This window comes from Rhinolophus ferrumequinum, chromosome 17, assembly GCF_004115265.2.
Source record: "Rhinolophus ferrumequinum isolate MPI-CBG mRhiFer1 chromosome 17, mRhiFer1_v1.p, whole genome shotgun sequence".
In the NCBI taxonomy this organism is placed as follows: domain Eukaryota; kingdom Metazoa; phylum Chordata; class Mammalia; order Chiroptera; family Rhinolophidae; genus Rhinolophus; species Rhinolophus ferrumequinum.
In genome coordinates, this window is record NC_046300.1 from 44,327,982 (window position 1) to 44,354,078 (window position 26,097).

Here is a 26,097-nt window from a genome sequence, read left to right on the forward strand (position 1 = left end):
ACTTCTTTCTCAGAGGAAAAATCTACTTTTATTCATTTACAACACTTAAAAGATATTTATTTACTTAATACCTATTATATGAAAACCACTGAACTAGGTTATGTGGGGGTAAATGGCCATCATATAGTCTATTTAAAGGGGTTTACAAATTTTTAAGAAAAAGGAAACATGTAAAACACGTTTAATATGTTTAAGAATCTCAACAGAGGTGATCATACTATACTCTGTGTTAGTAAAAAATAATTATGCTTTTAAGTGCTTATTATATACCAGGTACTATACTACAGGCTTTATGTGAATTATCAGATTTAACAATTCTATAAATCCACACTATTATTACCTCCATTTTAAAGATGAGGAATTTGGTATGGAGATGAAGACTAGGTAATCTGGTCCCCATCTACATTCTTAATCACTGGGTTAAAAATTATATCACCAAGGCTTGGTGGAAAAAGTAACATTCATCCCAGGCCTTTGAGGAAAAGTTTTGGGGCAGTAGGTCATGATCTGAGCTATGCTTCAGGAAAATTATTCTGGCAGTAATGGTTAGGATGAGATTAGACATTGGAAACTATTTGGAGTTAATGGAGTAGTTAACAGAAGTTACGAGGCACTGAACTAGAGTAGATGTTAAAACAGAGCGGGAAGAATAAATGCAAAAAATACTGGAGATGCATATTTTCCTTTCTGATATCTGATAATTTATTTTCCTAGGTTGGAAGTATATTCGTATTTTCCTTTTGTTCCAGATACTAAGTTTTCTTTCTTATTTTTCTTTTCTCCTTTTCAAAAGTGCCTAGGTATAAAAAAGACAAACATGTGATTCATGACTTATATTTAGAATACCTTTTCTATAGTTCAAGAGTCTTAAACAGTGAATCTTTAAAAAGACTGTTATACTGTTAGGTCCAACAGTGTAACTACTAAAGGCAATTATGTAAGCGATGAAGCTCATTGCAGAAAGTTAGAAAGTAACAGATAAACTCTCCCACCCCCAAACCAACTTGCAGGTCATTCATTTAAATATGTATTTACTGAGTACTTATTATGATATCACATTCAACAAAACAACCCTGATGTCTGCCCTTATGAAATTTATGGGCTGGTGGTCACTGCCTACTTTTTTCTATCAACAGCACTATGTTTATGAAAAACTTTTTTCAAGTTTCATTTTTCTTTTTGCCATAAATAGCTTTCAAGTTTTATGTGGTTAAACCTATCCCATCGTTTTTGATTTTTTTCCCTTTACTCAAATACTTCCCAAGATTATATACATAAACATCCAGATATTTAAAAACACAACTTGAAATCATTCCCCTAAATTAATGCACTGCTAATATCCTGGTATTATTTTCATCTTATCTAAATCACACTGCTCAATAACTCACTGCTTTCGCTCAGAAATACATGGTAAATCTTTCCATGACAATAAACCCAAATCTACAACTAAGTTTTTAATGGCTGTATAGCATTCATATAATCAAAATTTAACCAACTTGTTTTTCTTCTATTTTTGCTATTATAAATGCTTCAGTGACCAATAATCTTGCTCTTACATATTTCTGCACTTGTTTACTTTTTTAGGACAAATGTCCAGATGTAGAATTGTTAAAAGAATATTTCTATAGGCTTACTAGCTTTGTATTTATTCTTGTGTGAAGTGTCAGCTCATGTCCTTCAGCCTGCATTCTACAGAGATGTTGATCCTGTTCTTCATTTCTAAGGGTTCTTTAAATAATAAGGTGTTGACCCTTGTCAAAAATGTTACTATTATATTTTTCCAATTTGCTATCTGCCTTTTAATTTTATTAAGTCATTTCTGTCTATACAATGTTTTGTAGCTATGTTTAATTTTTTAATTTAACTAAAATAAGCTAAGGTAGTGGTAATCCTTTTACATGCCAAATGGCTAGCACATTCTTCCAAAACCTTTTACAATATAGAATTTCTCCGCTAATTTGAAATATTTCAAATATGGTATTAGAGTCTTACACATACTAGGTTTAGTTCTGAATGTTACTATGTATATTTGCTATCCAAATGGCAGCAATATTGACGTAAATTGTTTGGGTAATGCGAATTATTTTACTCCAGCTATCTAAAATATTTTGCCTATCTTACCACACTTGTTAATGTCACTAAACTGTAGAAATCATTCGTCAACCATAAAAAAGTTAGAATTTTGATTGGGGTTGTATTTAAAAAAAAAAAAATTCATGAGTAATTTGGGGAGTGTTCTCAGCGCCATGGCATTTTTTCCAGCTACTCATGCCTTCATTTATATCCTTCTACCCATAGATTCGTCACATTTCTAATTATGTTTACTCTTTGGTGTTTTCTACTTGTTGTTACCACTGTGACTTGAACATATTCTCATATCCTTTATGTTACCTAAATGTTACTGTTAATACATAAGAAAATGTTTATATGTTTTTGTACCCAGAAAAACCCTACCAGTTTTTCTGTTAATTTTTTCACTATGAAGCATAACTTGAAACTGTTTTTAGATAGATGATAAAAAAAATAATTAACTGTGCTACCTTATTTATCATTAAATTAATTTACTGTGCTATTACCCTCCCTCCTCTAATTGGCCTGCTAATAAATTAATTTTATGAATAAATTTTCAAATACTGAATCATCTATAAATTCCTAGGAGAAATTTTATTTAGTCATAACATACTATTCTATTAATATTTTTACGGAGTCAAGATTCAGATCACTACAATCTAATTCAAAAGTAGTACTATGCTTTTTGTGGGGGGGAGGGTTAAGTTAATTTGATAAAATGAATCAAGAGTAAAACTTGTAATGATATTGCATAGTACTCCATTAAAAGTATGTGCACACAGCACATAAATTCTATCATTCCTTTATCAACTGAAATCCAAGTTGTTTTTAGCCTACATATTTTTGAAATTATTAATAAACCTATGGCTAATGCTTTGTACAAAAATTTTGGCCCATACATATTTCTGTAGAACAGATGCCTAGAAGAACAATTATTAGGTTAAGGAGTATGAATATTTTTAATGCCTATGATAAATCTTACCAAACTGCCAATAAGGATAATACTTTGTCATTTTTATTGCAAATCCTTTCTCCCAATATATTTGGCCTCTGTTAATTCAGAGACAACGTAGAAACAGGCACACTGTTTTTCCAAGTTTGATTTTTAAAAAAATATTTGAATGTGTCTAGAATTTGCTTTGTTAAGTATCTCATTCTTTTCAATCCCGAAGTAAAAATTCCAGAATAATTCATCACATCTTTCATTTATATAAGGCCTGTTTCCAACTATATCCACTCTTGGACCAGCACTGTGATAATTACTAACTTCCAGCTTCATATTAGAAGCTAGTTTTATACTTCTAGGGAAAGTATGTCTCATCATCATTCTTTCTTTAAAATTTTCTTGGTTATTTCCATGTTCTTTTTTTTTTTTTTTGGATAAACTTCAATAGCATTTAATCAAATTCCAAAAACAAGTTTGTTTGATGGGGATTATATGAAGTCAGAGAGTGAGATAGTGATTGTCTTTATTCTTTCCATTAAGGAATATGACATTTCTCTTTATTTCCTCAAGACTTCAAAAATATTTCTCAGTAATATGTTTCACATTTCCCACTACCATTATTCCTAGGCAGTTTCTTAGTTTTGTTAAGTTTGGGAATGAAAAATGTTTCTTCATTCATTTTCTGAGTACATAAATGCTATTAATTTTTGCCTATGTACTTTCTATCCAGAAGTTTTATTAAGCTCTTATCAATTCTAAGTTTTTCAGTAGATTGTTTAAACTCTCCTAGATATATATCCACATCATTTATACGAAATGAACATTACACCCTGCCCCAGCTGAATAGACAACACCTTTCATTTCTATACAACTTCAGCTTTCCGGAATTTATAACCTCTAATGTACTGTAGCTATCTGATAAATTTCTGTAACTGTTCCGTAAATGTTCAACAAGAACGTGTGCTTTGTGTGGAACAATGGCAGTGAGAGTTCAGGTGTGGGGTCTTCCTACTGCGCCACCTGTCTCCCTTTCTCGGTGAACACCTCCTTCTCCTTGGTCTTTTTGAAGAGAAAAAAACAAAACAAAAACCAAAACTAAACCAACAAATAAAAATAATTCCTTGGGATTTACACTAACTTTTGGCTATATACCAAGTCACTCATTTGACTCCTGCTTCGTTTTAATGAAATATTTTCCTTTTGTTTATGTTGCTGCTTAAGGGCAAGGAGTGTCTACTGCATGTTCCTCACTGCTCGAGACCAGAGCAGAAATTCAATAAAGGCTGGTGACTAACAGTTCTAATTCTATTCCAAACAAGGCTCGCAGTAGCAAAGGCACTTTCTCTGAGTCTTTGCTGGTCAGGACATGAACTGCCGCATAATCTTCCTTTCCCAACCTCAAATACATACACACATGACACACAAATACATGCATGTACCAGCAATTCTTTGTATTACTCTGGTTTAAATCCCTCTAATCTTTGAAGAAGAAAGTATTTTAAATACACTGTACCATTTATCTTCCAGATATTCTGAACTGGGATTCTATTATCCTGAAGTTACACATGTGATAATTTATACGGTGCAATCCAATATAAAGATAGAAGAATATTCTAAATCAGTAATTTTGAAAAAATGTATTTTTAGTAGTCTACTTTCCCCCAAATACATTATACAAAAATTTAACATAAAGCAGGTATTAGCAGACACAGTATTTAATTCAAGTTCGTATTTACTCAGCAGGTCAATGAATAGAAACAATGAAGTGGTTTTTATGAAAATCTAAAATATTATCATGTTAGCTATAGCTTTACATGACTTTAGACATCTAATTTATTTTGGTCTTTTGTTCTGATTGCATAATATCCACAAAATTTAGAGATAATCTTAATGGAAATCACAGAGAACTTCTCAATTAAGCTGATATTGGCAGGAGAAACTTTGGTAAAAAGACTCCCAAAATAAGTAACTTGATATCACAAGTGCTTTCAGTTGCAATTCAGTTAAAGCCCCATGCAAGAGTCACTGTGAGAAGCTGTAAACGACATGATCTTTCATGACCTCGTAGTTTAAAAACTTACGAAGACTTTAGATTCAAGATTGTGTCTTCTTTAAAAATTTATGCTAATTGAGTGAGCCCCTTTGAAAACAACCAATGTATAATAATTTCTCGTTTACTTCATTCATCCACTGAACCTTCAACTGAGCCAAACCCAACTCAATCACCTACAATTCTGATTCATTCCTGGATAGTGTCCCACCTCTTTCTTGCTTATTTCCCCTCTTATAAATATGGATAAAGATTTCCTAAACTTACTACTTTAAATGTATCTAACCTTTTAATAACCATTTCTGCTGTTATCTGTACAGTCTAGCTCCTTCTTTGTCGTCCTGGGAAAAATTATCCCTGACTTGAAATCTCTCTCTTCCTCTGTAAAGACAGATGTACAGTAACTATTTAGAGAGCAATGCTATTTCTTTCTTCTATCAGACTTTTTAAGTACTCATACTGAAATTTTTTATGTGGACCTGAAATAATCATTCTCATATATTCAGAAAGGTTTGAGATAAATACCTGCATTGTCTTTGTAGATACTAGAAGAGTTACTATTCTCATTACTTTGGTATAGGTGCTGAGTTCTAGTCTCTTGGGGTACAGATGATGTTTGAGTCATCCCTTCTTCCAAGGCTTGCTTTATCCAGCGCTATAATGGGAAAAGAACCATGGAATTATTAATAATCATTTAAAACAATTTAGTATGCCTATTATAAATGCATTAACCACGTTATTACATGTCAACTGGTGAGAGATGCAATCCAACACACTCATTCAGTTCCATAGTCAAGTCTCATTTTTTTGGTCTTGTGTTTCAGCGTATTAGTATATTGCCCCATCAATTCCTTCTACTGGGCAAAGCTGAGAAAACCTTGATTACACATAATGAGATCCATCAAAGAACCAAAACCAATAAAAAATGATTACTACTCCACTTTTCATACTGCTTAGAATGGGGCAAATGGGAAGAAAAAAGGAAGAAATCTTAGCATTTTTTTAAGAGAGACTCTGATCATATAGATAAAACTAGTACATAAAATAAAGTGCCCAGAAGGAAGATAAAAGATATGTTAAGAGCTGCCTGCCCTGTGCTGTGGGCATATGAGGAGGTAATAGAAAAGATTCACAGGTAGACTTCGAATGAGAAAATACAGCTTTCCACTACAAGTACCAAAATATTTCTCTCAGATGGAATATCCTGTGAGTTTTTTCTCCCTATCAAGTAGTTTGGTTAAATTATGCATGAATAATGCAAATCACCATGATAAATGACTTGCAGAAATCCAAAAAGGGAAAAAGTCAAAAAGAGCTCTCTAATTAGTCACATTTTTTATAGTGAATATTGAAATCTAAATGATGAGAAATAAATTTAGGTAAGAAAGTAAGCCTGCAAAGGTTAGGGTATAAGGTTATGCATCCTGTGGAAGAGGGAAAATTTCTTACCTGTAATTGTGTTCTCTTAAGATACACAGTTGTAGGTTGCTCACCACTCTGTGGCTCTCCTGCCCTGACATAAGACAGATCGAATTTTGATAAACATCAATTTCTGAGTCAGACCCTCCCCCAAATAGGAAGAGCAAAGGTGATCATAATTTTACACCTTTAGAGAACAAGCATTACAGGTAAGTAAATATTCTCTTCACCAAAGAGAGCAAATTCTAATATTTACTCTCTTAGAAACTGAGAAAAATTTCACCAAGAAAAATTTTACACCCTATAAATGGCACTGTGGTCTGCCAAATGAAAGCAAAAATGAGTTGTAAATATGAGGAGGTAAGAGTGAATAAATATATAAAAAACAGATCTCAACGGTCAATTGAATCACAATATTGTAGGATATGATCAGATCTCTGAGAAGTCAAAATAAGACCAAGAATGAACTCTCTCATAGAATACTGATGTAAAGATGAGCTGTCAGAAACATATCTCCTTACAACTTAAAAGACCTTAGAGGTCACCTTTTCCAAAGCACGCATTGTATAGATGAGAAAAATTAGGCCCAGGGGAAAATGACTGAAAAATCCTTTGTTACAGATATGTTTAGTTCAAGTTTTCCTTTTCAGAGCAGATTATAGGACTCACTTAGAGTTACTGTGCTTTCCTCCAAGAGAAGTTAATTTCTAATACTTCCTTGTCAAGTAGATGCATCCATATAAGAATTTACATTCTGGATCTGATGACTATAAAAAGGGAAAATAAAACCAAGATACAGGCATTCTGAGGAATAAGATGCTGCTATGGTTAGATATGACGTCAACCGTAGCAAATACGATCTAACCCACTCCTCCTGGCCCTACTATATGTCTATACAACATTTTAAGGCCCATAGAAAAGGAACACAAACATTTGTTTGTAACTGACCAGTTCCAGTCGCTTTATAGATAATAAATTAACTTTAGACACCCCACCACTGAGTTTGAGCTACAGTTATTAAGGTCTAAAGGGTATTTCTTCCTTTCTGAAATTCTGTATTAAAAAGTTATTTAGGTAGCTCAGAGATGGGCTAGAGAAATGTTTTAAAGGGTAAAGAGCAAGGAAGTAATTTGGGTTTTGGAGTCCGAAGATCTGGGCTGAAACTTGGCTGTGCCTTTTACTAGCTGCCTAACTCCGGACAAGTTACTGAACCCTTCTGAGCCAAAGCTTCTGATCTGTAAATTGAAGCCAATAGTCCCAACTTCACAGAGTTGTCATATAGGCTAAACGAGATAATGTATGTGAAGACAGCTTGTAGCACAGAACTGGGCACACATGTTCAGTGAGGACTTGTTCAGCCAAATTTTAATGCTGTGTATAGAGATACACAGAGTAATAACCCTCCAGTGTATACAATGAAATAACAATGCAAAACAGTGTTTCATTTTCAGTCAGGACGGTAAGCTAAGAAATCTGGAAGACCAAATATTCCACACATATTATGCCTACAGATAAGTTTAGAGAAGGTTTAGAGAGGACGAGGAGGCACACTACCGAAAGACTTCTTAGCCACTTATAAATGCTTTCATTCTAAAATAAGAATTGAAGCAAGACTCAACAAAAGATATACATACCATAACATGCTTTTTAAAAACTATGATTCAATTTACTTTAGAAACTCCAGGGACATCATAAAATGTTCTGTGAAATACTGTAAGAATCTGGGCGCAAACATACAAATGCAACTTTACACTGTATTTAAACTTGTAAGGCCTTTACCTCCTTTATTTAGATAGGAAACAGCAGGCCTATTAAGAATACACACTGTTCTAACTAATTCCATGGAGGATGGTTTCTCATTTCTTATATTCGTCTCTGAAGGATCTTTAGACACTTATTACAATTTTGTTTAACATGGAAATCTTCTTAGGTCATATACTAGAATGAATACTTTCTAACCAATCTACAAATAAGTCTCTTCCATCCATTCCCACTCAGGATAAAGCTAAGTTCAATTTCTACATAAAAGACCCAATTTCACTAGCTTTACCCCATAAAAAGCTACATTCTGGTTTTATAATATAACATTGATATGGTAACAGCAAATCTTAAAGCTGTAATTTAAACTTAAACACAATTCAGATCTAAACTCAAACAAGACCCAATTTAAGTTGGATATTTTTGCTTTGATAATTCAACATACATAGCCTGAACTCCTGGAAGACAGGTAGGACACATGTAGATGAAAGTGTCTGAGTAGACCCCGTGTAAAACAAGACTAAGGATGGTCAGACACATTTGGAGAATATAACATGGACATGAGTTAAACGAAATTTCTATCTGTTGCCAGTGGAGATACAAAGATGAGCTATAGATACAAGTTCTAAACAATAACGGTAAAAAGAGCTCTAAGAAGTGACTTTCTATCAGATTTGAAGTCATATTCATACACATTTTTTGTTTTCATAAGACTCTGCTAGTGGGAACAGAAGCAAGATGGGAACAGAAAGATCATAATCCAGCATCAGAATGATTAAGACACATTTCAAGAGGGTAGTCAGTATTATTTACAATTCAGACCTCACTATTAATCTGTACTAAATAATTGTCTACCCTTGGTAAAGGACCAAAATAGGAGATCCTATCTGGTTTGATAAGATGCTTCAACAGTTAACATGCTTAGATATCCAATAGTGTGTCCAGCCAAAGACAGAAAAGTTTCTTTCATATATGTTAAGCCATCTCTTGACTTGCTCCTCCAAACTAAAGACCATATCTACACCTTCTCTAATTGTTCAATACTACTCTGAAAATGTAGTTAAGATTTTGAGCTGTTACTCTTAATGAGGGACTGAGCTAAACACAATAGGAAGGTTAGTTTTGCATATCATACCAGAGTTAATACAACTCTCTATTACAGAATATGGTTAACCATAATGCTCATTAAATGGCAAACATTTTTTTCCCCTTCTAAGATAATCTCTAAGATCCAAGATAAGTGGCTTGGTATAAGAAAGTATCCCCAGTGACCCAACCTTCCTTTATCACCTAGGCAGATTTCTAGTCTATATTTTTCTTAAGAAAGTTTTCATTTCTGACACCGGAATGTTTTTTGCATTGCATATCTACAAACCCTCGTGGCAAAGATCTCAAGGTCAAATTTCTCTTTAGGAGTTCTTCTACTTGTGAATTTCCCAAGTGAACCAGTAAGTGATTCAAATATTTAGGTTAAGATGTGCAATTAGGAAAGATGTTCTTCATTGTGTGTGGCTCATTCAGTGGTAGGACCCTTCGGCTGTGCACAGATCCCTGTCGCCCTCCCCTCCATATCCCACACCACTCTGGCTCATCTTTCATGCCCCCCTCCCCCCAAGAAATACTTTCTGCTCTTTGGGGAAAGAGAAAAGCTTTAAGTTTGGAGGAGTCAGGGAAGACCTGCCTGGAGTTGGAGACTTCATCACATCAAATAATCTACATGCAGCATCCTCATGTACGTGATGCCAGTGGAGGAGGACAATGGCAGACACTGAGGAAGGCAGCCTGAATCCAGATCTGAGGATAAGAGAAAAGGGTGTTCCAGGGAACAGACTCTACCTCAAAGGAAGACCAAATGAAAGGGTGTCCTACACTTATAGAAACACAAAATGACATTAGTCTGAGGGAGTGATCTATTCCTGAGAGACACCTTTGGAAAATATTCAGGGATTCTGGAAATTAAGCAAGAACATTCCAAAAACAACCATCAAACACTGCCACTAGATCCAAAAACAGTATGTAACTAGAGAGAGGAGAGACACAGAGAAAGAGAGAGAGAATGAATTTTATAGCTGGTTCCATATTCACTAGGGGATAAATAGTCCAACTTGTCATTTGATCAAGAAACAGGAATTATGCCAATTGTAATAGAACTTCCTCTACTTGTATTCAAATGATAATAGTGACTGAATTAATTTAAAACACAATTTGATCATCTTTTACTTATGCAACAGTGCTCTAGAGTACCTGGGGCCCAATCTCACTCAATAATCATGAATGGACATTTTAACCAATACCACAAGAGTACACACAAAACGTCCCTCCCTATCCAGGCATCAAATGCTGTGTGCTCTCAACTCAGTAACCTCCAGGGCTCTCAGAAAAGACAACGGTGAATACTAACAAATTGAGCACCCAAAATGCAGTATACATCCCACCTTAGTCCCTCTGACTCTTGATGCATTGTATTCATGGTTGAACTAACTCATGATAAACTCACATGGGCAGAGTGTGGCTATCTAGAGAATGTTAGATAAGTCGTGATTACAGGCATCCTAGGTTAAAAATAAAGACATACCTTTTTACAGGAGCTGAATGTGCCGTCAGGCAGAAGGGGCCTTCGACGCCTCTCAGGGATAAAAGGTGAGCCAAAGCGAATGTAGTGTTTGGGGGTGGTGCAAATTAACGGGGAATGGATAAGACCGGGTAACATGTTCAGGGTCGTTGCCAGTACAGTTGGGTCCGTGGTGATACGTAAAGGGCACTCAACAGGGCATTCTTGCTTCTCTGCTTTGTCATTCAACCATTCTGTAACTAGATACTAAGGTAAAAAAGGGCTCATTAGTTGATGCTGCAGATGTGACGCAGCTCACAAAGACAAACCTCATCTAGAAACTAGGACAAAGGCAGATATTGCAGCTGCAGAGTATGAACTGGGCATTCAGAATGCAAGGATGTCTTCCTTCACCCTCTCTGTGACCATTAAGGGGAGGAATAATTCCAGATATCAGCAATTTAGCTCTGCCTAAAAACTATGGGAACAAAAGCATGGTAGTAAGATGGCTTCAGCCCTCTGTGTCAAAGCATTTTATCGAAAACTTTCAATTTATTAATACTTAGAGTATTTGTTTTTTTCTGGGGAATTACAGGTCATCTCACGTTACTAACACAGCCCTTGCTAGACTAGACTTATGAAGATGTACTCGTGACTTACCTTTTTGGTTTTGGGGTATTTAGATGCAGCACGGTTGACATGGGATCCAGCCACTGATGCCACTGTTGGGTCAGACCCTGCTAACTGCCTGTTTTCTCCTGAACTGTCTATACTTCCAGCTTCAGTAGGAGTTACTGAGCTGTTATTTCCTCCCTCTTCCAAGGCAGCTTGTGACAACTCTGCCTGCTGTGCAATGGCCTGCTTTTGACGCTTTAGTCTTTGGGCTGAACTGGTCCGATACCGAGAAATTCGACTCTTCGGTCGGGGCCTAGAAGGCTTTGCTGGAGGTGGTTTGGGGACCGGTTTTTCTGCAGCAATATCCTGTAACAACAGCAGAGTAAAATGCTTATCAGAAATTTCTTATCAGCAAACATTCTATCCATTTTCCTATTCACTTTAAGTATTTTGAATATTTACTGGTGAAAAGAGTATTTAGAAAAACTAGTATCAAATGTAATCCTTACAAAAATGCATATATTTAAATTAGCTAAAGAGGCTGCAGGTAGATGATTCAGTGAGTTACTTCTTTTTCTCGTAAGTATTTATAAACTAGGTCACAAGTCAGCTGAAGGTAGCCACCTAAGATAGCCACTTAGGGTTCCTCGCAAAGAAGGTAATTCTTCCTTTTGTTTCTTTCCCGGACACTGAAGTTTTAGAATTCATGGCTAAGGTAGGGAAGGGAAAGATGACTTTATCCTGAAAATCCTATGAAAAGTGAGGTGCGTAACTGTGCTAGACAGAAGGGCCAAAAGAGAAACCAAATGAATCTTATGAACTCACTACCAACAGTCTATCTGGCAGCAACAGTATGAAATTCCATTCTAATCTAAAAGTCTAGTCATTCCAATTCTGTCTCCCTGAATCCCACAGTATCAGCAGATGAAAATGGCCTTATTGAAATATAAGACAAAGATGAAAATGCTGATTTTAACCATTCCAAAAGACGTAACTGATATTAGCAGAAACAAGGATGTTGAAGGCCTGAACTCTTTTCAGACTTCTTACCCCAGTTTGGGAAGACCTCCGGGTGTTCACTCCAACACTCTGCGGAGTGCTTGGGATGGCCACGTTTGAAGCAGAGTTGCTAACTTCAGATTCAGGAGCTTCAGTTTTTGTCTCTTCCCCCATAGGCATCTCTGAAGCGGGGGTAGTAACCTCGATGTCAGAGTTGCTTTGCTCCAAGGGCTGGTCCCGCCGCTTCTTTCTTTTCTCTAAGTTTTCAAAAGCATGCATGATGGCTTCAACCTTCCTGTCTTCCCGGGTCTGAAAAGAAACAGCGTTAGCATAGAAGGAAGCCTTACCAGGAGGAGGGGACAGCTTTTCAAAAGTATTAATAAAAATTTATAGACATTTATAAAAACTACCAGTAAGATGACACATATATCTTGGAAAACATAAGATAAAAACTAAAAAGAAAATATTTCATTTAAGTTTTAGAGTTGTAAAGGAAGGCAAGGTCAAACTTGAACTTTCAAAGAAGGCCAACTGTTCTAAAACTTTAATATGCAAGAAAAATATCCATTGAAACAAATATTTCTCTGCTTTTTCAGAGTTCAAAAATAACCAAGCAGATTTTCTTGAACTTCTTAGGGACCGAAATAAACATGGATGGTTTTAGCAAAAAAGGAGACTTTCTGAATCCACATGACTGATAGGGATTTTTAAATGCGAAAACTCATGCAAACTTTGCAACTTCCTAAGTCAGATCAAACAGCCCCAAAAGAGGCATTTTGTTTTTACCAGGCAGTGTTTTGGAAATGAAATCGTTCCTAAGAAGCCTCTTAAGATCACCATCAGGTAACAGTGACTATCAGACCACTATGTGTGTGTTTGTGAAAACCAAAAAAAGAAATTAAAAAAAACCACAATGAAAAGTACTTTGTAGAAAAAGTCCAAATTGTAACCTGCAGGTGATGGTATAGTATGCTGTCAAAGAAATGAGACGATGCAAATGCAGAAGAGAAGGGCTTCACATGCTGCAGGTAGCAGGAGTCAGCAGGAACAAAAAGATGTTAGAAGGTACCCACCCTCCTGCTATGAGCTGGGTTCTCCTGGTCATCTGTAACCTCTTCTTTCTCTTCTGCTTTTTCTTCTGGATTGTCTATTTCCTTTAAGATAGAAGCAATATTTAGCTGTACTCTTAAGCTCCACGAAAAAAATCAATGTTTTTTTCCTCTGGAAGCTAAAAACTCTCTAGAAACAATTTTTAGTGCTTTATAGTGTTATTCATGTGGGGCCACATGGTAAACACAGATGATAAGCCCCATTCTCTCGACTGAGACTGGCAAGTTGCCAAAAGGGATGTTCTTGACATTAAAAAGAAGAGAGAATGAATAAACAAGCACCCACCTTGACATGAAGGGCATTAAGTGTTACGATAGATTCTCTACATAAAACACATGTGGCAACCTAGGATCCTCTTCATTTGGAGGATCAGTACCATAGCAACAACCTCTGGCCCGGGGAGATTACCTCATGGTCACTGGATACGGTCACTTTCTCAGAAACTTGTTCTGGTGGTGGGTTGCTGTCCTCTTCTGGAGCTTCATTCTGCTGTTCCATCTCTAGCTCTTTCCGCCGTGCTTTTCTCCGCCTTGTCTCTGCTCCGATGATGGGTAGGCTGGGAGGGGGTGGGAGTGGCAGTTCTACAGCACTGGGATTCCTTTTCTGTATAGGGCAATTCCGGTTCCCCTTGTGACATGCGCAGTCCACTTTATAATTACTGCTCCAAAGAAACCACCAAAAGGGCCTGTGTCAGTACTCTTGAAGATCAGTTATATTATCCAGTCATTCTCTTGAAATATTAGTACAATAATTTCCTTGGGAATTATCTTTGAAAAACTTAAACAGAGATATACAAGAGTTCTATGAATACTTTCAATATTCTGTGTTTCTCTATATAACCCCAATTCTTTCCTTACATACAGTAGGTGGTAAGGAAATAAAGCCCCCACTAAATCCCATTCTCCCAATTGTTTTTATGCTATTTAGTGGGCAGTAAATCAGTGGCCATACTTTTCTTCTGCCTACCTTCACCATGTGCTCACTTTTACCTACTAATTTCCTACTTATTATTAATAGTTTCTTCTTGTACCATGTGCCGAACATCGATTTACCACACAACATTTTTAACCTAAAAGGACCCAGGGAGAAAAAGCATCCATTTTACAAAACCCATTCATCTGTGACTTGCTCTACATTTTTCTGCATTGTCATATATAACTAGATTACATGGTTTGAATGGATGAGGTGGGTGAATCTTTAAATTCTCATTCTATATGGCCCCTGGCACAAGCGCTGTGTGCATAACAGATGCTACTGCAATTTCTAGGAGTGTCTTTACATCCCCTTTTTGCTATTCTTGCTATAGAGTAGTCAGCCAAAATACCCTTGGTTGGGAGACTGGTGAACAGTGTCATACTGGTGAACAGTGTCATACTATATACTTATGCCTCTAAAACAAAACTAAACTAAACAAAAACACAAAATGCCCTAAGTCTGTCTTTCCCTCCACAACTTCTAGGCAGGAAATGAAAAGACACTCATGAAAAGACTAGGTAAAAAAAGACAGAAACGGTAAGGAACAAAAGCAGACTCAATAGCTTAACATGTAAGACAAGGCCATTCACGTTAGGAAAGGTTTTAGAGGTCTTACCAGTTACTGTACTCATAATCAAATGCTATGGTGACCTCGGCATCCTTGGTGATGGCAGACACAGCATAGATACACAGGTGAATCATTCCGTCTGCAATCATATGCCGCACCTGAGTGAACAAGGCGTATGGTTCATTCTTACCATAAAGACCAGGAACTCTCCAAAAGAAGGAGAAAGGCTTTTATGCAAATAATTTCTCCCCACTTATCATTATAATAATCTGTTATTTAACTCCATCATTTCATTTGAAACTATTATATAGTAATTATTTGAAAATTTATGTGTCTTCAATAAATAAACCTTGAGATGTTAGAAATCAGTGTAAGGTCACTGCTCTACATCTTAAAGCTGTTTTCAAAGAATTAAAATTCCTTAGTTTGTAAGAAAAGCTCTGTAGCGTTTCTTGCTGCATTTGATATGGTTACACTGATTATGCACTAAGTAATCAATTCTAGAAACGTCTAGAATCTCTCTTACTATTACCTAAAAATCTAAAACTGTAACTACACAGATAAGTTTGGTCCCAATGACATATTCTTCTATTATATGGAAACTTCTTTAATATAACCTCACTGACTTTTTATCCAGTCTAGCTCTTTTTAGCAAATGCTAACTTGCTTCCCCCCACCCAAGTTCTGTATCTCTAAAGAAAATCCATTCCTTGCCCCTAGTCTGTCAGAATACAAGCCATCATAACTTTTGTTTTTTGGTCTCTTAAATGAAAGATCATAACCAATATCTACAGACCTTAATCTGAGTGAAATTTTCAGACTGCTTCTTCAGTAGACTTGTTCTTTGGTGGTCCCATTCAGACAGAAGTTGCTACAGAAATCTTACCTCTGCATTTGGTGTACATGATCTTCTGATGAACCGAGCATCATTACCGAAAGTACGTGCATCCACACACATCTCTACACCATTGAATTTTGAGTAGAAGAGCACAAAGGGATATGGTCTAGGGATATAATTAAGATTCCTGTAATTCTCAACACAAATAAAAAAGCCACCCCATGACTTCAAATATGAAGCATATGCTGACAGAAGCAGCAGCAATCCTTTGCAATGCCTAAACTTGGAAAACATCACATGCTTGTCTGCTGTTGATTAAAGAATAAGCACAAAGCAAGGAATGCTTGGCTTGGAAAGGAGTCATCACCACTTTATACATTAAACAATTTGCAGATTTATTTGCACTTGTCTAGAAATAGCAGATGGGCGTGAGTTTATTTGAGCTGTAATCTTTCCCAAGAGCACCCTATCAACCAGGACAGTTTTTACAGTCATCCTGCTCAGCCAGGCCCATGTTAGCCCTCACTGCTCAATAAATGACGTTCTTACTTTTTGAAGAAATGCCCATTGACCTCAAATTGCTGTCGTAACATGACTTTCCCTCGATATTCTATTATAAGAGTGTCCAAAGCCAAATCTCTTGCAGCCCTCAGGATCTTCCGGTGCTTTTGAACACGCGTGACTCTTCCCAACTGTAGCTGCATAAAACCAGAGTATTAACATTAGACAATTGCAACAGCAGCTTAACAAACACTAAAAATACTTCCTAATTGAGGAAAAGACACTAATGTTTTTAGGTCTTATTTATATATGTTATTTAGCTCAATGATCAGAAAAATTTAAATTTGATAAAAACTCAGTATTTCTAGGAAACAACCATCTAGTGCACCTGTCACCGCCCTCCTCCCCAAGGCAAGAAAAGGTCAAAGAAAAACATATGATTAAGATTTTAGTTGCTCTATGTCTAACGTAAGAATGAGAAAAAACAAGCTTAGCTTATTATTAATCTTAATAATTCCTACTGAGGGTGTATAAATTTCCTATCCTAATTTATCTATTTTTAATTAATATAGTTTAACAATATGTATCTGGGTAGTTTCCAGTTTTTGTAACCTGCTTTTGGTTTAAGATGCTCAATAGCAAATAATTTCTTATTCTAAAGCCTTGTACATTTGAAAGAAATGGTAATTCCCATATATGCTCTCTTCCTGTGTTCTTAAAATCTCAACTACTTAGAGTCATTAACTCTTTAATTCTTACCTGCATTTGGGAACCAATAACTGTATTATTACAGGCCAATTCAGTCTTATTGATAGTGTCTAAAATAGCAGGCTTGCCGACAAACTCCTTGCTAGAATGTAGATGTTGTTCAAGGGCGTTCTGTACATCTGCACTGTACTGATTAGTGAAAGCTTCTTCATACTGATCAGTCCATAGTCGTATCCGATTTTCCCATCCCTCAGTTGTATTCTCATCTAAATTCTGTGCTTCAGAAGGCGAATTCTGTAGAGAACAAAGGTCAGGTAGGTTAGCGGAGTCCATGAATAAAAATGGGAGGGGGAAACAGGCTGAGTTTTCGCGTGGCAGTTGGTGTGACATAAAAGAGCAATGGCCTGGAGTCAGGGGATCTGGTTTCTGCCATGGTTTCACTACCCATGAGCAGGGAGGCCTTGAACAACTTCTTAGAAAAGCTCAGTTTCCTCATTTACAAAGGGAGAAATTAATCTGGATTGTAGTTCCATTCCATTACTGATTTTATGACTATTTTTAAGTCATAAGAATAAATTCTGTTCTTATCAGATGATACCAAGTTCACGAGAAAATTTTCATAAAAGAGAACAAGAGACCCCTCAAAATATCACATTGCTTTAATTTCAATACTTCTTGAGTATCTGCATTTGTGTGTCAGCCCAAACTGGTATTATTTTACTTCTCTCCAGGAGAATGTTTTTGTTTCTATGAGACTTATTTGTTTCATTATACAATTAATAAATTTTCATTCTAAATATACATGTGACCCAAATACACAATAACCCATAATCTCACCTCCCATAGAAAAAGTTATCATTCTGAAGTGTATCCTTCTAACACTCTATTTTCGACAGTTTAAATAGCCACACTCTGAAGAGGTGAGGTGGGGGGAGGAGGTGGATAGGTGGAGTGTAGAAAATTCTGAAAGGTATTTTGATAATACTTCTCTAGGAAAACCACTGCCATCTATGGTGACAGTACTGAGAAAAGATTATTATAACTCAGAAACGTTTCATCATCCTAAACAGATAGTTCATATCTGCTTGAACTATAGAGACAGAGCTTAAGTCTGACACATGTTCCCCTCCATGGTGCTCAAGACTTAAGGTATCATCAGAAAACAAAACAAACACCCAAAGTGATGATGGCTAGAAGGGAAAGACAGTATAGTACCAAAGCTACTTAGAAATCCACGTCCATACAAAATTTGCAAAAACGGGCATAAGAAAATTAAATATACTCTCCATGAATGATACAAAAAATATCTATGCCTATTATGATGATTTCTTTCTTTCACTTTTGTGTCACTTGGTATTGATTGACTATTGTCTACCATCCTTTCCCCAAGAAACAGGAAAGGAAAAAATTAACACCATTGTTTTCTACATTTCTCACTAGAGTCCAAAAGACTGAGCAATAAACAAAGGGATCTAAGAAACACCTAAGGCCAACACACTGAGAACAGATTATCATCTGGCTTGAGATGTCAGTAATAGCTGAGCAAAAGAGAAGTGCAAAACTCGAGACTTTAGAGTACTTATGAGACTGTGGATTGGGGGAGCCCAAACAGTATTCCCAAGTTTAAGCATCCAGTAGTGATCACTAAACTTGTATTAAACATAATGTATATTGGAAGCCTTTGCCACGGTATTAGCTGTTATTGATTCATACAACTGTCTATTCTGCTTTCCCATTCTTCTGTGGACTGGAGACCCCATCTGCGTGGGTTAGAGCAGTGGCTCTCAACCACAGGTGATTTGCCCCCAAGGAGACATTTGGCAGTAGCTGAAGCCACTTTTTATTACCATACCTGTGTGTTACTGGCACCTAATGGGTAAATGCCAGGGATGCTGCTAAACAACCTACAATGCCCAGCACAGCTCCCTGCCAGAAATTACTTGGTTCAAAATGTCAACAGTGTCAAGGCTGAGAAATTCTGGTTTAGAGTAGTTTCTAGCAGAGAAGCTTTTGACTTTGGGATTAAAAATCCAAATGATAAGGTCTTCCCATTCTAATGGCTCTCAACCAAGTCTTTGGTGGAGTTCTTACTGATAAATTATACAAAATTTGTAACTCAATTTAAAATTCTAATGAGAATTAAAATAAACCAAATAGTATTTCTTTCATTGTCTAAATTTTAACAAGTCTGTGGGGTTATCTGTCAACATTTCAAAATAGCAAGCAATATTTGGGGTTTATGTGTAGTTTTCTGGGAGAACCAGTCAACAGCTTTTAAAACATTTCAAACCTCTAGAGGCAAGTTACAATCGCTGATAAAAGAGAAAAGAGCTTTACAGCTGGGATGAGTGCTGTCTGTTCTCTAAGCCTATTTAAGGTCCCATGTAAGTAAAGGAGACAAAAATAAAGGGGCAGTTAAAGCAAATGTAGCCCCTTACAGAAGACAGGTTTAGCAAAAAAATAAATAAATAAATAAAAATAAAGTTGTGTTCCAAGACCTCTCAGGACTCTGATGCCCTCGGGCTCTAAGTCCTCTCCCTTCTCTTTTACAGATACGTACAAGTCTGTTTAAGGGATATGCAAGGTGAGGCCTTCAAATTTTAAAGTGCCACCTGTGATCTTTAACGTCATATCGGTGCTCCATATATATAAAAAAAACCTAGTAAAGCTTATCCTCACTAAAAGATTTTAATGTTTATGCCATACAGTTGTATACCGCCAATAGGAAAGATCCTGCTTTTATATCATTTACATACACATTTACGAATACGAATACTTATAGAATTGAAATAGATCTTAATTCTAATTAAATACTTGAAGCCCTAAGTAATAGTTTGGGAGGTATGCTGTCGTCCTATATATACATTGGTAAAGGAAGATACCAAACCTCCTTGGAGCAAACTCTGTTTTTATCACCCAGTACCTCAAAGTCCATTGCACATAATTTCTCTATTATCCAAAATCATGCCTCATAAGCTCTTTCATTCGATAAGTGAAGAAAAGAAACACATTAGCACCATCTGAATCTTCTATACCAAAAAGATATGCCAGGAGAAAACAGTTCAAAAGTAAGTAATTCCAATAAGAGTAATTCCTATCAATAAATAATACTACTTCCCTATTGATGAAAATTATCCTTCCAACTGGTGGTTAAAGACTCCATGGCGCTAGGATGGGTACACAAGAGATCCTGTTATCACCACAGAAACCTCAGTCCAGCGGTTGAGGCCAAACACAATGACAGAACACATCAGCCTCATTTTGTTTGGTAAAATGTCACTTAACCCCCCAGAAAAGCAGCTAACGAAAAACCAATAAATGAAGGTTGATTACAGAAAGAGAAAATGGCCAAGAAAATCTATTTTGGAGAAAGGCTCTATGAAAACTGAATGGCAACAATTACAAACTAACGAAAAGCAGAGTCCAAGATTCCCAGACCATCAATGTCAGAAAAGAAGCTGACCAAAATGCAAGATCACAGTGAAGTAAAACACAGCATCAGGGAAGAATACCCCTTACCTTCATCCGCAAGGACTTCCGGGATCCCTCTCGAAATGCCTATCCCAAAGAGGAAAACAAGTAGAACAAAACAAAACTTGGTACCAAGAATGACAGTTATACCTATCTGAGACTAAAACTAAGGCAACAACTAGTATTCTAGTCTGTCCCCTTTCCCCTAGGTAACAAATACAATTGAATCCCCCACACTATTATCAAGAATAGGGGTAGCTCAAAGCCAGTGAACTCAGGCTAATTCCAGTACTTCCCACTGTGGAACTAAGTAATTAATGGGGAAGAGCATGCATCACTTAAATCCTACACGTACCCCTGACACTAAAAGAAAAAGTAAACACCAACCCTTAAGTAAGGTTGCAGATTTACCAGTTTTGAAATTAAGAAGGAAACAAAGACCAATCCCCTTAACAAGGGGTGGGCAAGTCACCTAGGAGCAACAAAGTTGCCGTGATGGGGAAGAAAGAACACAAAACAGAAGAGGTTTCTCCTGGAGACTTTTTAATTGAGAATACAGGAAAGTGACCACAACACACTGAGGAAGCCTACACCATTCAAGAGATGTTTCTTGATTTTTTTGAAACAAGGAAAAAAATCAACCCAAACGACATGAGGTGGGCACGTATACCAGGACAAGAATTTCAGACTGCTTTGGGATTGAGGAGGCAGGGAGATATTGTAAGGATAGTGGAAGCCTATACTGGAGGCTGCAGTGTATATGGGCTTATGCCAGGTGGGGCTGGGATTTCATACCTGGGATGGGGCTTGGAGGAGAAGAAACTTTGTGCCAGTTGTGATGGTATGGAGTGGCAGAAGAGGTTGGTCTACATGTTCACAACACAGATTAGCCGATTTTTGCAAGTAGAGCAAAAGTGGCCCTTCAAACATCTGGATCAAACTTCTTAAAAGAATTTTGGTGCATTCTTGGTCCAAAATTTGAGCTATTTCATCAGACATATTTCTATTTAAGACACTTTTACCCTCCATACCTTGATTTTCTTTGTCTTTGGTGCTGTACGACCCTTTTCTGGACTCTTTTTCCGCTTCTTGGGTTTGGTTCTTCTAACAGTTAAGGTGATGCTCGTAGGTGTGTGCTGTGTTGCTGTATACAACACAGTGGAAGGAGAAAGCTCCTCATCCCAGCTTTCTGTTGCACTGCTATCCCCACCTGAAAAAAGATTATTTCATAGTTCACATTGTACAAATAGTCTTAGCACTGCATTAAAAACAGCTTATTCCTTCCTTTAGGTCCAGCCCATAGTCAGGAAGTCATTACTTCTATCAATTCTGTGATCTGTAGAACAACCTAAAGACCCACCTTCCACATGAAAACAAGATTCTTTCTGGATCACTGGCAATAGCATATCAGCCTTGTTCTATATTGTATATATTTCTCTCCACATACCCAGTCCCCAAGCTCCATTGCCTCAATGTGTAACAGAGAAAAAGAACCTACTTTTTTTCTGCTCACAAGGAATATTTTGATTGCTACAGGCCTAAAATGTTGTTTATGGATACATTTAATTCACAAAAAGAGAATTACAGTGGTCTTGAGAGGATTTCTATCTCCATGAAAAGAGCTAGGGACCATGGGAACTTACAGGGGGGTTTCCTGAGACAAATATTTAAAACACTATTAGGTCAAAATATGGGCCTCACCCATCTTTCGCTCACCTGATATGTTGTCCTGCTTCCGCCGATGAAGTCTAATAACCTTCCCCCTGCTCATTCCCCTAAAGAGGGAAAACAAACTTCAAGTAGCACGTCATCACACACGGGCAGTGTCCCTGCGTACATACCCCGTTCCTCCCGCCTACCCAGAGTTCCCAGGACATTAAATTTCAGATCAAAGTCAATAGCTTTAACATCAATCTCTCCTTCCTTGTTGTCAGCAATTCTCACCTAGTGCAGAGAATTCGAGCCAAGGAGCACTAAGGAACATCTACATTAACAAACACAAGAAAGAATACTTTGAGCTTTTCCCTACGAGGAAGAAACCCTAAACCCAGCAACCCAGGTTCGCACTTAGATGGAACGTGATCTTACCTGCACTTGTCACAGTTGAGAAGGAAGCCATCCTGAGAAAGACCACAAGGACACCAGGTAGGAACAGTCTCTCCTTCAGAGTTCGGGCTGTCTCCACAGCGTTCCTCTACGGGCGACGGCAGGCCATTCAGGTCAGAACGAGGGATGATCGTCTGGACAGGGGGAGAAGCAGGAGGTGTCGGAGGAGGAGGGGCTCCGTAATTATGATCCTGAAAATAAGATTTTTTAAATCAACAGTGTCCAAACACTGGCCCCTCTCTCCCCTAAAGTATGGTACATATGGAAAGAAAGAAGAAAGTAGTACCCTTCGTTTTTTGGCTTCAACCAGGAAAGTGATAAAACAAAATGCCAAGGTCAACTGGGACATAAAAACAAGAACAATGATGCAGGGCTAGACGTCCGCTGGAGGCAGGGAAGTGCAAAAGGGGCAACTTCGTCATGCTGCATATAAACATTGCAAGAAAGTCACAATGTATAAGAATGGATTACACTCCAGGAAGATCACTGCTCTGGAGAGAAACAAATGCATACTCACAGCATAAGGCAGTCCTCGACACCCATGCCTCTGAGTGGTCCCATAATTATGAGTGGAATACACGCTCTTCTCATTAACTGCTGGACTAGCCTCCACAGATTCAGGGCTGCACAAAGGCGAAAAGCAAGGCATGATAGCATAACACCTAATCTTCCCTTAAACTGAGACTTAACTTCCCATTCTAACCCCTCCTCTTTCCACAACCACCAGCCACTAGAATAAGAGAAAGAACTCAGTGAAACAATCTGATTAACATAACTAAGCCTATAAATAACATTAGGAGTGTTATTAACTGTGGATTTGTGTGTAACATGAAGCCAGTACAGGCAGATGTCTCAAGGCAGGCACCTGGGATACAAGGTGTCCCTAATGACAAACACAAACGTACCAGCTGAGCAGGGAGTTTCCCCTAGAGAAGCCACTCTGGGCTGCTTTAGACTCAGAACTATTCTTCTTAATTGGATCTCTTAATACTTCCATGAAACCTCACATGACATTTGCAGTGAGTGAGATGATGAAAGTGCCTTCTGCACTGCCCCAGAGACCAGGCCCTCTTCCATTCACTACCAAGACAGGATACCCTGAAGAAAGTACAGGTAAAAACATGGCATCTTATATTTATCATACCTCTCATCTTGATGAACCCCCAAACACCTTTCAAATATTAGAGTAATAATTTCTCATTCATCAATGACATGCAAGCATATCAAGGACACAATTATTAAACAGCTGCATGGTAATACAACAGAACTTCAAAATAATCAAAACTGTATTCAGAAGTTTTGTTAGTCTAGTGACAAATATAACAACAGTAGTAGTAGTTACCATTTTGAATTTCCCATTATTTGCTACGTGTTTTATAGATATTTATAAATTCATTTATTCTGCAACTATTAAACATGGTAAATAGCACCTCATGTTTACAGAAGGGTAAACTGAGGTGGTGAGATTACGTGACTTCGACAATGTCACACACTGACAGAGCCAGGATTTGAACCAATTCTGACTCCAAAGCCTGTGCTCTTTCCACTATGCTGTACTGGTTTGTAAACCAGGATAACATTCCATCTTTAAAGAAAATCACATGAGATTACAAGCGAGAAGCTTGGCTAAGTATCTTTCTGTACCCGCACTGAGTGGAAAATAAACAGTTCAGGAACAATTCAGTTATATATAAAAAAAATTACAAAGGTATTCAAATTTAGAAATTTAATATAATCCTTTACTTAGCAATAAAAAGGAATAGGTGGCAAAGGATAAAATTCAAGTTTTGGGGAAAAAACTTTAACTGGTTAAGTTTCGTGGAATTTTGAAAGATAATTATCTTAAGGAATGCAACTGTATGACTTTGCAGAACTGAATAATAGACTATCTGTCATTTAGTTAATCAGAGCAGAGATTCACAAATTAGAAACTCTAAGAACACCACGTCTAACTCAGTCTTAGAGATCAAAGGGTCTCTTATGGAGTCAAATAATGCATACTGTTTGCTTCAAGTAACACATTTTTCCTGCTTGAAAATACACAATACATAATACTTGGCAGGAATAAAGTGTGAGGTTTAACGTGGTGCAATGTGAGCTGAGAAGTGAGGGATAAAAAAAAATTCTGAAATATGTATCCAACTCACCCAGTAATATGCTCCAAAACTGCGAGATGTTAATAACAGCAAAGATTAATTTCTAGGTGAAGAACTTTATAGACATAGGAAAGTATTCTCTGTTAGTGAAGTGCATGCATTTTATTCCTTTAAGAGCGTCTGCAAGATCGGAACTAGGGGGGACATATCAAGAATGCAGGTCAGTATTCTTGAGAAAAAGATGATCTGACCATGGCTCAATGAGAGGCAATCAACTCTGAGTATTAGGAAAAAGGTGGGGTTTCCTAAATGAAACCAAAGGCAAATAAGCATTGACAAAATGAAGGCAGAATTTAGTTTCCATGATGGACAGTTACGAGAAAGTAATTTTATAAACATGTTTAATTTACTAGATAAACAAGTACTCCAAAAAGCTGTACGTATTTTATATAAGAGACTTTGTACCACTGAACACATGGGGTGAAACATGACAGCTGTTTATTAGCAATGTCTTTTTTTCCCCTTGGATAGGAAAAAAGACAGTGGCATGAAATAAAAGATGGCCATGGAGATGCAGTTATGTTTGTTGTATCTCACTCATCTCCAAACTGGGTGAATATGAACATACGCACTTCACGTGCAAGTCTAAGGAACAAAATCTATATTGTGGAGGTTAAAGGCCATCTGCACAACACCTTCTATGTCAAGTACAGCATTTAATATATTGCTATGCGTGCCACACACTAAAATTTAAGCTCTTGTCTTTTGATAAGGAACCTTTGCAATTTCCATACTGGTTATTGATTCAATACATAGTTACATGTTGACAGGTAAACTATAGGATTTCTTAGGATATTCCTTGACATGTGTATCAGCTCTTAACTATATTTTAAATGGATTAAAAACTTTAAGTGTTAGGATTGCATCTCTTTATTAGCCAACTATTTTATGCAAATGTAATTATAGCCTCCCCCTTACCCCCGCTACGTTTGAACTGCTATGACAGATTGGCACAGACACAAGAACGCATGCGTACAAGAGATATACTCCATCAATGGTCTTCAAAGTACAATAGGCAATCTTGCTGCTATAATGCTACCTCTTGAGAAATCTGAACTTTATTTACAGCAGGATTGCAAATTCAGAAAAATTTTTGCTCCTATTGTTATACCTAGAGGTTTTCCTACAAATATATAAAAAATGCATAACGTATAATGTTGCCATCAGCTTTAAAATCCCATGAGGTAAAGTCTAGGTCTTTTACTTGGTTGAGTATGTTGCCCTTCATACCAGGTTTAACCTTCGTGTCAGTGCCC

The 26,097-nt window shown here is 37.0% G+C and overlaps 1 protein-coding gene across 22 annotated transcripts in view; it reads right to left on the reverse strand.

Annotated features, from left to right (window-relative positions):
* Positions 1 to 26,097, reverse strand: part of SETD5 (SET domain containing 5) — a 76,527-nt gene that overhangs the window by 14,267 nt on the left and 36,163 nt on the right. For 3 of the 22 annotated variants that reach the window (XM_033131915.1, XM_033131917.1, XM_033131922.1), the window contains 16 exons: positions 23,591 to 23,783; positions 23,203 to 23,308; positions 22,668 to 22,876; positions 22,296 to 22,354; positions 21,611 to 21,789; positions 20,628 to 20,666; positions 17,160 to 17,402; positions 16,449 to 16,597; positions 15,948 to 16,065; positions 15,110 to 15,219; positions 13,927 to 14,179; positions 13,482 to 13,562; positions 12,460 to 12,717; positions 11,455 to 11,775; positions 10,819 to 11,061; positions 5,592 to 5,721 (listed from right to left, as the gene is read on the reverse strand). In XM_033131915.1, the coding sequence (XP_032987806.1) occupies positions 5,592 to 5,721; positions 10,819 to 11,061; positions 11,455 to 11,775; positions 12,460 to 12,717; positions 13,482 to 13,562; positions 13,927 to 14,179; positions 15,110 to 15,219; positions 15,948 to 16,065; positions 16,449 to 16,597; positions 17,160 to 17,402; positions 20,628 to 20,666; positions 21,611 to 21,789; positions 22,296 to 22,354; positions 22,668 to 22,876; positions 23,203 to 23,308; positions 23,591 to 23,682 (2,590 nt within the window). In that variant the 5' untranslated portion in view covers positions 23,683 to 23,783. The remainder of the gene's footprint in view (positions 1 to 5,591; positions 5,722 to 10,818; positions 11,062 to 11,454; positions 11,776 to 12,459; positions 12,718 to 13,481; positions 13,563 to 13,926; positions 14,180 to 15,109; positions 15,220 to 15,947; positions 16,066 to 16,448; positions 16,598 to 17,159; positions 17,403 to 20,627; positions 20,667 to 21,610; positions 21,790 to 22,295; positions 22,355 to 22,667; positions 22,877 to 23,202; positions 23,309 to 23,590; positions 23,784 to 26,097) is intronic. The other 19 variants (XM_033131934.1, XM_033131938.1, XM_033131928.1 and 16 more) reach the window with 12 other exon arrangements.